Here is a 17,138-nt window from a genome sequence, read left to right on the forward strand (position 1 = left end):
AGACATGATGAGGGCTCCAGAGTCTTGGGGAAGAATTAGATATTTATCTCCATTTAGGCAGTGTGCCAAAATAGCCATAAAAACACACCTAAAGTCAATTTAAATGCATGCATGTGAGCAATCTGCAAACTCTACTGAGAAAGGCTCCATTTAAGTTTCAGTCTGTGAAGTAACAGTGCTAACCACCGGAGCTATCACACGTCCACATCTACAAGAAATTAAAAAAAAAAAAAAACTACTGATGGATAAAAATCAAATATGCATCCTGCATAATTCTAAATTCAGTGTACCAAACTTATCTGAAATGTCGCTTCATGTTCCAATCATTCAAATATTGCTTGAAAACTCTCTGAGGAAAAGAAATCTACACAGCTGTATAACTGAACATTGCCCATGTGGTCTTTCGATGGCAATAACTATGTTTTCTTTCATCTGTTAAGAATCCTGTGGTGAAGAAGAGCTTGTCATGCCTGAAGGACTACATCTATGATTTCAGCAACACGTACACCACAGCTCTGCTTGCATACGTCTTCACCCTGGCAGAAAACTGGGAGGCTCGCTGTAAGCTTCTGAACTACCTTGACTCGGTCGCGATAAGAGAGGGTGAGTCTGCTTCCTGATATAAGTCATCCAGGATGTGCCACCGATGCATGCACTTGTAATGCTAACACAGCTGCATACTTGTTTAGGGGATCTTCAATACTGGTGTTTGACACCAAAGCAAAACCCACGTTCTCTGTGTGTGGAGATCAGTTCATATGTGCTACTGGCCAAAGTCGGTGACTCTCTCTCTGAAGGAGACCTGTCCTGCTCCTTGAGTATCCTCAGATGGCTTATTAAGCAGCAGTCCTACTACGGAGGCTTCGAGTCCACTCAGGTATTGTGTTGGATTACAAATCAAGATGCTGCTCTTAAGTGCACATAACAGAAAATCAACATAATCTTACTGAACATGCCAAAAGCAGATATTCTACTAAAAGTCTAACACTTTCTGGTTTCCCTTAAAAGAATATTTTTTGGGGTATATTAATTTGCGCTTACTATTGTCATCCATCTATTATCTAATGTCTGGGACAGGGTCAGGGATAGTAAATGCTGTGTGTGTTACATGTTGTAGGACACAGCGGTGGCTATTAAAGCTATGACCCTCTACAGCTCTAAAGTTTTGAATCGAGAAGGTTCCTCCTCTGTGACTGTGTCATCCCCCACTGATCACCTATCTTTCCAAGTGAACCAAAACAACAAGTTGGACCACCAGGAGCTGGTGCTGCAAGGCCTGAAAGGAAAGTACTGGCTGAGGGCTGAGGGCACTTCATGCTCTGTAGTACAGGTCAGTGACTGAAACAGTTGGATGATGGTCAAAGATTAAAAAAAAAAAAAAAAAAAATCATACTTTTCTGTTGAAAAGAAACGAGATAAGGTTGTTGAAAAATATCTTAACTTCCAATTTTCATCTGGTTTCCAGGTTACTTTTGTTTACAACGTCCCTGTTTCAGCCGTTGTCAGCAGTCTCAGTGTGGAGGCCAAAGTAGAGATCCACAACTGTTGCCATGACCGCTTAGTCACGCTGAAGCTGAAATCCTCGTAAGTAAACAAGAAAGTTACTGTTGCAGACAGGAAGACTGTTGTCATCTAGCCATTCATCTTTAATACATACAAGGTTTGGGGGTTACTTGGAGCTGCTTCTTTCAAAGCAGTCACTATTCCAAATTTGTGTTCACTCTAGACATGTCATCAGTCTATTTCAAGGACTACATAGAGATAAGCAACCATGCTATTCTTTTGCGCTGTTGGGGAAAAAAGCTAGATTAGTTGGAGGAAAAGTGTGAATTCACAAAAAGAGAAAGGCACACAAAACTTCACCAAGAGAGGCCTCAGCAGAGATTTGAACTTGCAACCTTTTTGCCCCACAATGTCACACTATTATGACACAATAACTCCTTCCATCCATTTCCTATACCTGCTTAATTCTTGTACGAGTTGAGAGGATATGGGAATGGTTCACTATGTCCAATGGTCATTTTGCACCAATCTGATGGTATCTGACGATACCAATCTGATGATTAGGTAACAGATTTAAAGCAATAAACAATATTTTGTCGTGGAGCTCATGTGTCTATTTATTCAATAATCTAGCAGCAAAAATGTTTATTGAATTGTAAATTAATTCATTTTTTAATCAGAAAAATTGCAAAATTTTCTGTCTGTCCCACAGAATCTAAAATATTTAGATATTTATCAATAATCAATACCAACATGTATTGATTTCTGTTGATTTAACATAAACCTTGGGATTAAATGGCTTATCAAGAACAATTCCTCCTTGAACATAATCTTAGATGATGGCATACTTAGCTCATTTCATAGACACTGAACAAAAGACGTTGGTGTTAAGAACAAGAGTGTGACCATTTTCATCCTTGCCTAACAGATACAGTGAAGGCCGTAGCTCTACCAACATGGTGGTGCTGGACATTGCAGTGCCCTCTGGATTCTGGCCTGTCCCCGCATCCTTGTGGAATGTGAGTAACTCTTTAATGTGAAGTGAAATGTTGCAATAAAGTGTGCATTGATACAATTCCAATAGAAACTTTGCATACACTCTCACACATGACTGTGACTTTAACTTTGTGCTGTCATTAATCCTATTTGAAGACGTTCGCTCTGGCTATGTGCGAAGCTGCAAATTTCAGTCATCCTTAAAGGGATTCATATCGGAGATGCTTGTAATTCAGACGGAATCAAGATGCAATAACAGGACAATAATCCCAAACATACACCTGAACTGGTTTTAGAATGGATTAAGAAAGCTGGATTTAGCTTCTTGATTGCTCCCCAAAGCCCTAAATTTAGAGGATATTTAAATTTTATAGAACATGTAAATAAGAGACACATCAGTTGTAATAAATCAGCATATTTAAATGAATCTACCAATTTTGCCAAGATGAATGTTCAAGTGTCCAGTCAGCAACATGTCAGAACCTACAATAAGCTTGTGTCCCAAGTGCAACTTGTTTAGATTTGTTGCTGTTTGTGCCTGTAATTAAGCCTCCATGTATAATTTTGACCATTTGAGGATAAGAGATAATCCATATCCTAACTTGTGCACCAAAACACACTCACATACATTAAACATTTACCTGAATGTCTTCTCCTCACAGCTAAAGAAAGGGGTGTTGGTGAGCAACGTTGAACACAAGGACGGTCATGTTTTTGTATACCTACAGGAGGTGAGAGGACTTTAGCGTGTTCTACAGCAGATGCTGCTGGTGAAGTTTATTGCCTGGAGTTGAGGTTTTTTTTTTCTTGTTTAGTTACAAAAGGATATTCCTGTGTTCCACGAGTTGGAGATGATTCAGGAGTATGAGGTGCAGCACCTGAGGCCATCGACGGTCACCATCTATGATTACTACTGTCCAAGTAAGACTGCACAGCTTAGTGTTCAGCAAATCACGCGATTACAGATCTGGATATGACCGAGATTAAATATGTTTGATCATTTAGTTAAACTTCTTTTTTCTTTTCTTTGAAGGTGTCAAGGGTGTGACAGAATACTGCGGAAAGAACTGCTACGAGATAGCGAATTCATATGATCACTATCAACCCCAGAACAACAGATATAAACCCAACCACCAAAACCGTCATGACCACCAAAGCCATCACCATGACTCACATTACCACCCAAGCCATCAGGAACCGCCCCCACACAGATATCACAGCCGGCGCCGCTACAGCCACCACTTACTTCCCTTCCACCGCTATAGGCATGGCAGCCACAATCTCTATCACAACTACCCCAGATATGACAATGACTATGACTATGACGACGATTATTACCGTGGCTAAAACAAGGACTCAGTCGTCCAACAGGCATGACGTCTCTGTTTAAAATTAAGCTGGTTATTAAACTGGCTACATGCACTGTTCAAACTGCAAATTTTCTGAGATTTTACAAATTAAATATATATATATATATATATATATATATATATATATATATATATATATATATATTTTTTTTTTTTTTTTTTAGATTGTAGCCATCCTCAAGGTCATCATCAGTGATTAAGACATTATCTAAGCCCCTGCTGTTTTTTAAATGCTGTTTTGTGTTTTTTGTGTTATCCTGCACTCTAAGCTAAAATATAAAGAGTTTTGTGGTGCGTTATGTGTCTGTGTTAGAGTCTAATCATGTTTTTATTCCAACATGGTGTTTTCAGGGTGATGTGTGCTGCTAAGGAGGGGCCTGTCCAGGGCACCCTTCCTATTAGCACCACCTCTGACAACAGGTTCAGGTCCTTAATTGAATAATTCAAAAGAGCATTCAACAACAATTTAAATTTAAACGTGAAAACTGATTTATTTTGGTGCTGAATCAACACTTGGCCACATACAATTTCATTTCCTCTGGTCTGGACGATGACGGTCAATGGAGAGACCTGCTGAAACTGCTGTTCAGAGGTCACGCTGTCTAATCCATCCATATTTGCAGGTTTTCATCTGAAATTAATTCCATGTTTTCCTTCCAGGATGGGACCTGTCTGTCAGTGTTTAAGTCTGTTTTTAACCCAGTTTCTCCTAGACATTTTGTTGCACCTAATTGTTTTTTTTTTCCTCCATTCCATTCAGCCTTTAAAGTCAGTTAAGCTGTTTCTCTGATTAAGCCACCAAATGAGTTTCTACTCTACTGCAACTAACTCTCTTTTCTGGATCATGTTATTTATTTATTTTTTTTTCTGTCTCTCTCTGCTCTGTTCTTTCAAATGGGACATTTTAATTTACAACACTAGTTCTTGCACACAAATATCTCTTTTCCTCAACGGTTTTTTCTTCTTTCTGTATTTTTCTTTAAAAACATCACATAAACCGGGCTCATAAAAGGAATCACTTTAACATTTGCCACTGAGCGTTATTAGATTATTGTGTGCAGAAAAAGAAACCGGGAAAGTGCTTTCGGCAACATGACGTCACTTCCTGTATGTAGGGGGAGACCAAATGACAGCTGGTTTGTTTTCATCAACAAGGGGGATCCAGTGTGGACATAAAGGTACGTACGCACCTACCATCATGTCATTGTCTGAGCCCAGCTCAGAGTATTATCACCGTCCTGGAGAACATTAACACCACATTTCTACGGTTTCCATCTGTTCTCCGTTTCGGGCTCCATCGAGCCGTTGCTCCTGCTGCTGGGGGTCAGACTGGTTATTTTCAGAGTAGACAGGACTCTGACCGTGAGATACAAGCAAGATGTAAAGCTTAGTAATCTGTCTATAGTAGTCATTCCCCTGTTTATGTTTTTACTGTAAACGGGAGCTGTTACCATTCAGATTAGGTTCGCCATCCTTCTGCTTTTAAACACCAGATTCCTTTAAGAAATCGGTGAATTTTAGACTCGATGGGGCCTTTTAATCCAATTTATGAAATGACAACATAAACATAACGCGTTGGTGCTTTCGGAAAATTATTTGCATGGGATCGGCATTATTTATTTTCAAAGAAACATTTCACATATGCTTAAGTCAGTAACTTTTTTGTTAGATTTATCCGTGTTTGCCAAGTGGATTTTTTGTGGTGCGTTCGAGTCGAACTCGATTGTCGGAATTTCCGATTTCCAAATTGGTGAATCGGGAAATGGATTTCGTATTGACGTCACACCCATCTGGAACTGTGCTTCATATGCAATTTCTCTTAATACTGTAAATATGTACAAGTCAGTGAATGAAATTTGCAAAATAAACAGTTTTTTGTGTTTCATTAAATGGTTGAGGGACACTGTGCTGTACCTTTTTTTTGCATGTTTTTTTATTGCAATAAAATAAAAACAAGAAAAGAAAAAAACTTGGCTATTCAGTGAAGGATTTGTAAAATTATCTATGCTGAATTTCCCATTCAAAAAGTATACATTGAAATAAAATAATAAAAGAGAAAATCATATTGCTATTCTAAGGACAGTGCCAGAAGTGGTAAATTCCATTTGAAAACGTGTTGTTTTCACCACTGTTTCATACTTCAAAATAAATACAGAAGTCACAGAATATTAAATCTTTTGGTCATTTGTATCATAAGTTAGGCAAATTGATACAGGTCTTATCCGAAGGCCTAAATTGTTTCTGGTTTTCTGGTAAGACAGTAAAGAATAGAAACCCATGCAGCAACACGTGGAGAAGGGGCAATTCTGCATTACCCCTTTGTCCATACAGTCATATAAAACTCTGCCACTTTCTGTAAAATCTTATTAAAAATGCTTTAAATTGTAGGAACAGCATGATGGAGTGTTTTTCTGGGGTTTCAGATTGTAGTTATTTAAAATGTTGTGTTACTTTGATACACAACTGGCCAAGAGTGGACTCTCCATATTAGTGGATATAAATCTAAAGATAAGGAAACGTTTGTGCAGTGAAATATTAACTGTGGGTTAGAAAATCCAATAAAAATAAACTTTTATTAATAAATAAATGTCATTTATATTTATGAACTGCCTATCAGTGTTTTCTAGAAGTTATGGCAAATGTGAAATTCATGCTGAAGAAATAATGCATTTTGATTTACAATAGAAATCAACAACGCTAGTTTAATGATGAGCAAATCGCAGTCTCTTTATAACTGATTTATTGAATTAAAACAGCCACTAGCTCAGAAATAGATATTTACTGCGTGAAAAGGTTTCTGAATAAAAGTGTCTCTATCAGCTTGCTCACAGCAGCTCTAATGGAGCTCTGCTGTTTTGCACTAATGATCTTTATTGGTGAGCATGTCAATGAGCAGAGACTGATCCTTGACCTTGTTTGTTCTGCAGTGACATGCGGTGATCCTCCTCACTTATCTGGTCAGACAAGAGCGCCAATAAGGGGAGCAGCGTTTTCTTTCTGCAGACTTCTCCTCTCTCCTTCCATCCATTCTGGAGTAAGATGTTAACCGCTTATTTAATTAGTCGTAGCTTTGGTAGGACATCCAAGAGATGATCTGTGTAGATGATTATATCAGATATAAATCACACTCATTCCGGTGTTTCTGACAGGTCGCCCGTACAGAAACAGCACCAGACAGCTGACTGCGGCCGCATCAAACCAGACGCTGGTTCAGGTATGGCGACTGAACCCCCACTGTTAGAAAACACTGTGATGTCACTTTAGGCAGCTGCATAAGACACTGTAATATGATCCTTTATATTTTTATTCAAGCAACAACTGATACATAATTTATGTTTCCCTCCAGCATATTCCACAGTGAGGCTCTGCCTGCCAAGCCTTATAAAACAGATGCTGGTCATTTTAATTATGGGAAGTCAAGTGATTATCTTGGTCCACGTGCTACGGTTTCTTTTTCTACATTTAAAGGGGAAGCCTTATGTATTTTTCTGGGCACATAGTTACATTTTCTAGCACCATCAATTACCTTCACTTGTAAAAATGCTTTATATAGCAAACAAGTTCAACAGACGCGCAGTTCCACCAGCTGTTTGCTGTTGCTACTAGTCTGAAGGAACTGAGTGGGGAAGGCATAAGGGAGGGTGTTAAACTTTTTTTATTTTTAAAGTATTGTTAGAGTCCTTTCAAGCAGAAAAGCAAGCATTAAGTATGGAGGTACAATGAGCATTGGCAGAAAAAAGCAGTGCTGTGCTCAAGACCGCTCTGGCTATCATCCATGTTATCCAATTAATTTGTTTACAGTAGCTCATATGTAATAAAAAAAAATAGGCAATAGTTATTCTGAACCCATCCTTATCAGATTTAAAGGACAGAGTGTAGGAGCATGCTGTAAGCACTGCCACTACTCTGTGTTGTTTGTTTACAGAATGCATTGAGAAAAAATATCAACGAAAACAATTATAAAGCCTCAAACCATAATGATTCCACTGAAAAATAAATATATTTCCTAAATTTATTGCATGTTAAATAAAATTACTACAGCGCTCCCTTCTTATTTTTTTTCTTTTCCAAAACCAGTTCTTGAACTACTTAACTATGTCTACGTCTTATGAAGTCAAATCAACAGAAAACATTGCAAAGATCTAGAGGTCCCTAGCGGTGAGATAAGTTCTTGAAGGGTTGTGACATTTACCTGACATTCGTTTCCACAGCTGAAGAGGAGGCCGCTGTTCAGGAAAGCGTCATGGAGCCTCCAGAAGACAGGGAAGGTCGTTCCTTTGTGGAGGTTATCAATGAGAAGTACAGCCCAGAAAACTTCCCGTACCGCAGAGGCCCTGGGATGGGAGTGGTGGTGGTTCCCACTGCAGGTCTCCAGGGTTCCCCCATGAAGGGTGAGATGGAGAGGTCACCTTTGCCTTGTTGGCAGCATACTTATTTTATTTCTGCTGAGAGGCGTTTTGTTATTTATTGGCACCAAGTTTTACCCTGTGATTAAAATAATCAAAGGATTTGTTCATTCTTGCACAATGACTGTATGATGAATGAATATTTTCTTATGTTTTTATTTTATTTTCATTTATTTTTTTATGAATTTTTTTTATTTTATTGTATTATTTCTGTCTCAAACCAATAACATTGTTTCTATGATGCCTCACCTTGTTTTGGTTTTGAATTGTTTCAGTTTTTACATTTCCTGAAACCACTGGCAGGTCAATAGAAGGAAATGCCAAACATTTTTTCCCCCACTAATTCTAACCACATTTGCACAGATGCCCTGATAAAATGTTCTGTCACATCTATGTCTGACATGTTAATATGAAGTATTATGGTGGCTTTTTTTTTTAAAGTAATAAGAACTACACACTTGAGGGAGCAATGTGACATTTAGTATATTTAACCAAGAACACTTCACTTTAAAAACGGCTGCAGTTAAAAGTAATAACCTAATCAAAGTCTGAATCACAGGGTGTTCTGTGGTGTAGCTGGCAGAGCATCTTTCCTTCTTCTCTTTCTGTCCATTTCTTGTCACTAAACGCCACGAGTGCTAAACGTACATAAGTACGTTGTTAAATATCATTTATTTGCTGCTGTCGCCCTAACATCTGACTGCTTAAACTGCACAGAAACGACCGCCTTACAAATCAAAACTACCATGATTGACTTTATGAATGATTTAATTTGAAGGGTGAGATTAAATAAATGTACTCTGTATCTAACAAATTGTCATGAAGTAAAGATATTTATTTAAAAATTGTACATAATTAGAAGAAAAATTCTTAATAAATTATTTTTGATGCGTGCATCTGAAGTTTTAATATGTTCACACATATAAATATCAACTTTGAGACTTTTTAAATTGTATTTAATTGTGGCTGATGTCCACATTGTTCATATTTTAAGCTTCTGCTTGTTTGGATTTGAGCTCAAAATGCCACGAGCAGAAACGTCCTGCAGGAGTTTAGATTTGTCAGCAGTATCTTCATGTCATTCACAATGGATCACCTGCAGCCACAAATTCTGTTTTCCTTCTCTCTTACTGCAAGGAGGGAAAAAAACGATCATTTAAAAATCAAAGCTATTTTATGCAACTTAAATATAAGGCCTGCATTTTTTTTTTCACAAACAGACATATGTAGAAAAACTATTCTTTCCCCTCTATAGTTGTACAGTCCAGTTCTGCATCCTGAACTACTCCTGTAACTTCTAAGTGAAGTGTTCACTCTGAACTTCCAGACCTAGTTGTGTTCACAGCCCTTAAAAAAAACTTTAAAATGTCCCTCTGTCCCTCACACTAGACCGTCTGAACTTGCCCAGTATGCTGGTGCTGAATGGTTGTGGGATCAGCAAAGCAGGAGACCAGGCTGAGATCGCTGCCTTCTGTGCTCATGTCATTGAGCTGGATCTATCGCACAACAATCTTCAAGACTGGCAAGAAGTAACTTTGAAATCTATCAGTCCTTTCTGACTGTAGATAGTGTTAATAATATCAAATTAGGTTAAGCAATGACTATTTATAGTTGTTGTTTTTATTGTGTTGAAACAAATGTGTAAAAAAAAAACAACAGAAAACTTTTGAGTAGTAGGATTTGGACTTTTCCTCACAGTCTTTCTGGTGTTAAATCTGAAAACAAAGTTAGATGTATGCAGGTTCTCAACCCCTCAGTGTGACATATTTTCAGATTCCCAGTTTTTAAAGCTTTCTTTGTGTGTATCAGATTAAAAATACTGATCCTATTTTTTTCAGATCAATAAAATTATATCAAGCATCCCCAATCTGGAGTTCCTCAACCTGAGCTCCAACCCGCTGGCAGGAACCACTCTTGAGCCGCAGTGTGCTGAAGCCTTTTCACGAGTGCGACGCCTTGTTCTCAACAACACTCAGATATCCTGGGATACAGTGATGCTGCTGACCCAGAACATCCCTGAGTAAGAAGAGCTACACTAAATCCCTGCTTTTAAAGGAGTGATGTTACGTATTTGGCTGCCTCTTAACTGGTTGGTTGTTTTATCATTTATTATTTATTCCTGTAAATTTAAGTGTACATCCAAAACAACAGATGAATAGTTTCACCAGAAACTACGTGTGCGTACTCTTCTGAGATCTCCCTGTCTCTCCCTGTTTTTCCCTTCAGTGTGTATTTTCCTCAGCCACGGCTGGACTCTCCCTTTGTTCTTCTGCAGGCTAGAGGAACTGTTCCTGTGCCTTAACGAGTACAGTAGTGTGAGTGCCTCCAGCGTGGCCTGTCCCACCCTGCGCCTCCTTCACATCACAGACAACAGCCTCCACGACTGGGCCGAAGTGGGCAAGTTTGGCTCCATGTTCCCCAGCCTGGACACTCTGATCATGGCCAACAACAACTTGGCCTCCATTCAGGACAACAAGGATATCCTGGCACGACTCTTCCCCAACCTGCGCAGGATCAACCTAAACAACTCAGGTCAGTGGGTCGCAGCGTGGGCTTGTTTTGATTCGCTGTTAGACTCTTTGAATTAGTCTCTTATGATAGTTCTATCTTGAGGATTAATGTTGCTTTAGCTGAGTGGTTTCATTTTGTATTGTAGAGATTTAAAATTAGGTTTTAGTATCATGGCAGCAGATAATTTTAGCACAACAAGCATGGGTCTTTTTATTATAAAAACTTTGTTCTAAGAGTTCTCTCCACACAGCCTTTAATCTCAAGCAGTGTGTCTATTTACAGGAACAGAGTGAAAGCTGTTTTCAGAGGGAGAAGGACAAAATCAACATCAGAGAAATGTTCAAATTATTCATTTCCATTCATGTATCAGACTGCAATTGTCTGTCTGAAGTGTTTGCCACCTGAAAGCCATCCTTCGTCAGAGTTATTCTTTAAATGACAAATGTATTTGTTGTAAAGATTATTTGGAAAGTGTATTCAGCAGCATTTGGAGCAGTTTTCTTGCACAACCATAATGTGCAGGCAGGCAGGCAGTACTGTATTAATATACCGTAATTTCCTTTTATAATACTTTGTTAAATTTTTTTTCAAATTGATCTTAAAAGGACTTGTTCTAACTTGAGTATAAACGTCTCCCTCACAGCAATTCTGCCGGAAACAAAAGCCGCTTCATTGAACTGCTTCAACACCTGAAAACCCTTTATAGGTTTTCCGTAAAAACGTCATGTCCGTTCAGTTGAAAGTCGTCGCTCAACTTCTTGGTGCATGTGTTGTCAGGTCTCAACCGATGGGAAGACATTGAGAAGCTGAACTTCTTTCCAAAGTTAGAGGAGGTGCGACTGCAGGGCATTCCCTTACTGCAGCCTTACACCAAGGCAGAGCGCCGCAACCTCATGATAGCACAGTGAGTCTCATCCGTCACGAATAAAACCATTTGAGACTATTTTTGTCTCCTATTTTGAGACTCATGTGAGACACCCTAGTGCATAACTTGCTCATGTTTACATGGCTCTCCTCAGGCTTCCCTCAGTGTCCCATCTAAATGGTAGTGTTGTGACTGACAGCGAGCGAGAGGATGCAGAGAGGTTCTTCATCCGTCACTACCTAGACTGCCCCGAGAAGGAGCTACCGTTCAGGTAAACTGCACAACCTGTTTGTCTTTTATCATAGCTTCAAAAGTGAAGTGTGTTTTGTGTTTGTTTGTGGAGTTAAAAAAAAAAGAAACCTGCTCTTTCCGTGCCCAGATACCATTCCCTGATAACCAAATACGGCAAGCTGGAGCCGCTCGCTGAAATCGACCTCAGACCTCGCTGCAGGGCTCAGGTTGAAGTTCACTGTGAGGAGAAAGTAGAACAGGTTAGTTTGGTAATGATTTAATACCAAAAATACCGTCATAACGAAGTACTTTGGGACAAGTTTCCCTCTAAACAGAGAGCAAGCACTGAAATAATCTTGTAGCCACTTAAGGCTAGCCAGTCCTTGTCTTTATTAGGACCAGAAATGTATGTTTCTGAGCCCAAAAATAACTGTTGCCATCAAAGACTTTTTTTTTTATTTCATAGCGTCCATCAAATTGAGCTAAACAAAAATGTTAAGCCAGTCTTGACCAACCCATTTCATGTTGTTTAGTTGGAAGGTCATATAACTGCATATTGATTGAAAATTTGCGCAGGGGTTTATGATGAAACAATGGTGCAACTCTGGTTCCATTTGGCTTTGTTTCAGCTGTGCATCCGTTTGGACCAAACCGTTGCCGAGCTGAAAAAGCAGCTGAAGACTGTGGTCCAGCTCTCCACCAACAGTATGAGGCTTTACTACATCGACAAGGACAGCGCCTTTGGGCCAGAGGAATTGAAGTACAACAACCGGGCTCTCCACTCCTACAGCATCCAGGACGGTGGTGAAATACTGGTAGTGCCCAAGACCAAGTAGAAGCCTTTTGTTTAGAAGCTTGATAAGAAAGATTTAGATGTCTAGAACTATGTTGATTGCTTAATTGTTATTGCTTGGAAACACTTCTGAAACAGCAAAGGTGGCGTGTCTTGTTGAATGGAGAGAGGCAGTAAAAGGATGAACGCCATCTTGGAGACTGGAAAAAGAAACTACAGTGGGCCGCCGGTTGGCTCTCGCTGAAAGTCCGGAGATGATATATTTCAGCTTTATTTAAAGAGAAACTCACGTGAGTTGAAAGATTTTTCATGCTAGAGGCTAAGAGAGCAACATGGATTCTGCTTGCAGCGTTAGCAGACAGGAGGGCACTGCAGCAAATCTCAGCTGCTTATTTATTACACGGCATCCACCAAAGCACCTTCACGGACAAATGCCCAGCACTGCTCGCTTGCCCACCTGTTCAACAGCTACCCTGGTTTTGGCATAACAAGAACCTGTTGCCATGTGGAGACGGACGGCTGCTCTCAGGTGCACTTTGGCCTTCGATACTACAGAAAATCTGCCTAAATTAAAATGTCAAACGCAGGATGGGGGATAAAACTGGGTCCAATTCTGTTGGAGGATATTTTAGTCATGTTTTTACAGTCCTTATGAAACTACAAGAAATATTAAACTGACCACCCCACCAGTATTGTGTAGCTTACATAGACTGATGGTCCACGATTGGTGCTTTTATGAAACAATAATCGCAGTTACAGTCTAGTTTCCAACCAGAAATTGATATAAGCTAAGTGTAAAATGTGTTTCCTGTTGGCAAACAATAAGAAAGTTGATAGGAAATTAATAGAAAGAGCTTAATTATACCAGTTTATCACAACAAATCCTCAGCTGCCACTATTATGTAAAATCACATTACACTGAGATGTGATATTTGATATCACAAACCTCTTCTTTAGTGTATTCACTCACACAACCACAGGTGTTTAATGTTGTATGCTGCCCCCTGCAGGGGGTTGTGATGCATAAACACAACTTGAATGACAATCTTTGTGATCAGCCTTTATGATTAGACAAGTGTGTTTGATTTAACAGTTCTCATTTAGTTTTGTATGTTTAATAATTCAAAAAGGGGATTCTATTCGGCAGATTAATTTATCTCTCTACAAACAGTAGAGGCCGAGAGATGTTGGTATGTCTGATCAGTATCATCATCTTTTAAACGTACATTTCAATTTTTATTGCATAAGCCTGCAACACATTCCAAATTAGACATTTCAAGTATTTCAGAGTGGAGATGTTCTGTCATCTGAAAATCAACCAGTTTTCTTTAAAGCACAACAGTAAGAAGTTTTCATCCTCTTCAGACATTTGGTTTTAAATTTCTCCACAGATTCTCTTTTTTACATCAGATCATAATCATATTTGGGACAGTCTCTTTTCTTCCTCTGCCATAACTTTGTAAGGTATGGAGAGTAATATTTTACACTGCCTTTTTGAGAAACGTGTGAACCTCCTAGGGGAAGACCCACATGTTGTTCTGAAATCTCTGCTGTGCTTTTGTGCATCAATGCAGATATTATAGAGGTGGAAATGAGGGCTAGGTAAAAAATTAAAATAATAATAAAAAATAATCCTAGCCTTTGGATGGGATGTTGACACTCCTGTTCATATTCAGTCTGTGTACAGAAATGAGCAGTTTAAGCCTGTGCACTAACACCATAGTCATTTCATGATATTCTGGACTGTTAAGGGAGAAATATGCAAATTCCATTTGTATTAAAGGAATATTGATTTAGTGCCTTGCTAAATAATTCACACTTTTGCATAGTTTGCCAATTTGCAGTTAGGGGATTTTGTGTGACAGACCAAACCAAAGTAGTAGACTGGGGAGGAAGATTTATTTTACTTAATACACCTGTCATCCAAAATTCTTCTTCAGTTCTGAACCAAAGTGGGAATTATTGCATATAATTACAGGAAGAACAGTCACTCTCAAAGATGATCTGAACAGGTCACCTAACAATGCAACCCATATGTGTTTATTCACATCTCAAGTTGTGAATGGTTGCAAAAACTGCCCAAAGAGACAGGACAAGGCTGCACTGTAGGTGTTAGAAAGATGGAACCTGACACCACCACCTCTGTAGCCTGCAATCTAGGGTAAACATAGAAAACCAGAAAAGTTAGCCTGTCACAGGAGCAGCTTTTACACCAAATCATATCTACAAAAATCAGACATCTTCACATATTTTAAATCCCATTTGTTCTTTCACTTTACAAAATGCCATTCATAGATTGTCTTTAAATGTGTTGCAGGCTTGAAATGCATAATAAATGGCACTGAATGCAAAATATTACAAATCTCAGCAGAGTACAGTGTCTTCATTGAAGGTTTGCACTTTTTTTATTTTTTTTATCTTCTTTATATTTTTGAAATGCTGTATAAGCAGTGCATAAGCAGATGCTGATATTAGTTGTGGCATTTAAACACACTTTTGACCTGCCCTGGGGACATTTATGTATTTTACCTTTCCATCCATCCTGCACAAAAACACTTTCACCAAACACTGAATAATATCTTAGAATCAATATTATTACTGTGATTACAGTTATTACAATGTGGTATATATATATACAATAGTTATTGATTTTATGAGAACGTATCCTTCTTGTAAACAAGAAGCATTGACCTTAAGAGTTTGGTGCTAATGATTTTCCTTTAACAAGCTACTTAGCAGAGTCCCAAAACATTGTTACAGCTATGGACAGCTATATTAATGCTATGTTACTGTTCAAGAAATCAGCTCAACATTTTGTTGAGCTTCAAAATGAAATGTCCCTTCCTAGTTGCTCCTGGGAGACAAATCTCTAGCTGTGGTCTATTAACAAAAAGATCCAGCTCTCTTTTTAGGGAATCTGAATTACATTTTAACACCTTAAGTTCAAAATCTTTCAACTGATCAAGCTTGTGTAATATGCTACATTATACATCGGTTCTTTAGCACAAAGTTAGAAATTATTTTAATTCTCCATTCTATTTGTAAAAGCAAAAAGGGAAATTTTAAAAGATTTTTTTCTCCATCAGATACACATAAGATTGAGACAATAATAAAACTGCAGTTTTTTTTTTACCCAGAATGAACTTGAATTAAATTATTTAACATTAATAAATTCTTTAAGAAACTGTTTTAAATGTTAAAGTCTAATTTGCCTTGACATTGAAATTCTTAGTTCTCTAAGCCAATGGTTAACTGTATTTTCCTTTCCACTTCAAAACTAGAGAAAACTTGATATTTGAGTAAATTAGGAATCTCCATTTTAGAGCTGATGCTCGAAAGTTTTTTTCCCTTATCTAGAGTGTTTGTTCTCCAAATCTATGACTATACTTGAATAAGTGTTAAAGGATAAAAAAAACAAGTTGGACCCTTTCCTCCATATTTGATCACAGCAGTTTTGAAATCAATGTTAGTTTAGCATGAATTGCAGCCATAGCAAACAGAACAAAGAGGCAGTAATGTAGTGCAAGCACCAACCATCAGGTTTCAGGTACTACTACCTGAATGTGTCTTAATCAATGTGAGCTTGTTTGGAATAAGAGAATGTTGCATTAATTTGCAGCGAGAGATGATATAATGATATGCATGTTATCTACTTATTGATTGTGTGTTCACAAGGAAAGTTTTCACACCTGCCTAGATCCATCGAGTAATGCACTTCATGACACTGTGTCTTAATTTAACAGAGAGTGGATGATTTCAAGCCTTTATGTAGAGATTTATCATTTCTTGAAATTCTGGTGTAATGTTTCTTCTGTTGTGAGCTGAAATTTAGCCTTTTACAGCCCCTTAAAGTACCATACAGATTTTTTGTAATTAAAAAAAAGATTTAAGTGATGTTTGATTGACATAAGACGTTGGCATTAAAGTTTTTCATATTTAAAATCCACAAGTAAAAGGCTTAAAAACAACAAAACTCCCACACACATAGGTCCTTTAATTGCAAAGTTTTACCTTTATTATTTTCTGAAGTTCCTCTTTACCTGTCTGTTTAGCTGTCTTGTGCTGCAGGTTTTGCATTTGTCAGAGTTAAGGCGCCATCAGCATGAAGCATCAGCTTCCAGAGAATCAAACTGAGAGGTTTTCATTTCAAGAACCATTTTTTATTAATTATTCAGCAGTTCAACATGGAGACATCCACCACACAAACCAAAACCACACCAGCAGTATCTTCAGTAGATCAGAATGCACTTAAACATTATTATTGATATCTTTACTTTTTATTCAAGATAAGTGTAATTTTCATGTTTTTTGCACATTGATGTACTGTAAGTTAAAACATTGTAAAAAAAACATTTTGTTCAGTATTTGAAAAAAAATTCTTATTTGCTTTTTTTTTTTTTTTTTTTTTTTTTTTTCTTATTTAATATTAAATGAAAAAAATCAAGTTTTTTTTCAAAATTCAA

General features: G+C 38.0%; 2 protein-coding genes across 2 annotated transcripts in view; both read left to right on the forward strand.

Annotated features, from left to right (window-relative positions):
- The window catches only part of LOC106956781 (alpha-2-macroglobulin-like), a 19,872-nt gene extending 15,919 nt beyond the window's left edge, over positions 1 to 3,953 (forward strand). The window contains exons 28-35 of the mRNA XM_015047813.1: positions 441 to 603; positions 690 to 877; positions 1,118 to 1,330; positions 1,466 to 1,584; positions 2,432 to 2,522; positions 3,162 to 3,230; positions 3,315 to 3,420; positions 3,533 to 3,953. Of these exons, the coding sequence (XP_014903299.1) occupies positions 441 to 603; positions 690 to 877; positions 1,118 to 1,330; positions 1,466 to 1,584; positions 2,432 to 2,522; positions 3,162 to 3,230; positions 3,315 to 3,420; positions 3,533 to 3,846 (1,263 nt within the window). The 3' untranslated portion in view covers positions 3,847 to 3,953. The remainder of the gene's footprint in view (positions 1 to 440; positions 604 to 689; positions 878 to 1,117; positions 1,331 to 1,465; positions 1,585 to 2,431; positions 2,523 to 3,161; positions 3,231 to 3,314; positions 3,421 to 3,532) is intronic.
- A 996-nt stretch (positions 3,954 to 4,949) lies between these two features.
- Positions 4,950 to 14,588, forward strand: tbcela (tubulin folding cofactor E-like a). The gene is made up of 11 exons (XM_015047814.1): positions 4,950 to 5,047; positions 6,797 to 6,903; positions 7,019 to 7,083; positions 8,081 to 8,260; positions 9,665 to 9,804; positions 10,114 to 10,295; positions 10,551 to 10,807; positions 11,564 to 11,690; positions 11,806 to 11,922; positions 12,031 to 12,142; positions 12,512 to 14,588. The coding sequence occupies exons 4-11, from the start codon at positions 8,113 to 8,115 to the stop codon at positions 12,716 to 12,718; spliced, it is 1,290 nt and encodes a 429-aa protein (XP_014903300.1). The 5' UTR covers positions 4,950 to 5,047; positions 6,797 to 6,903; positions 7,019 to 7,083; positions 8,081 to 8,112; the 3' UTR covers positions 12,719 to 14,588.
- Positions 14,589 to 17,138: the final 2,550 nt, after the last annotated feature.

Source organism: Poecilia latipinna, unplaced genomic scaffold (genome assembly GCF_001443285.1).
Source record: "Poecilia latipinna isolate Pla-1442-1.1 unplaced genomic scaffold, P_latipinna-1.0 Scaffold844, whole genome shotgun sequence".
In the NCBI taxonomy this organism is placed as follows: domain Eukaryota; kingdom Metazoa; phylum Chordata; class Actinopteri; order Cyprinodontiformes; family Poeciliidae; genus Poecilia; species Poecilia latipinna.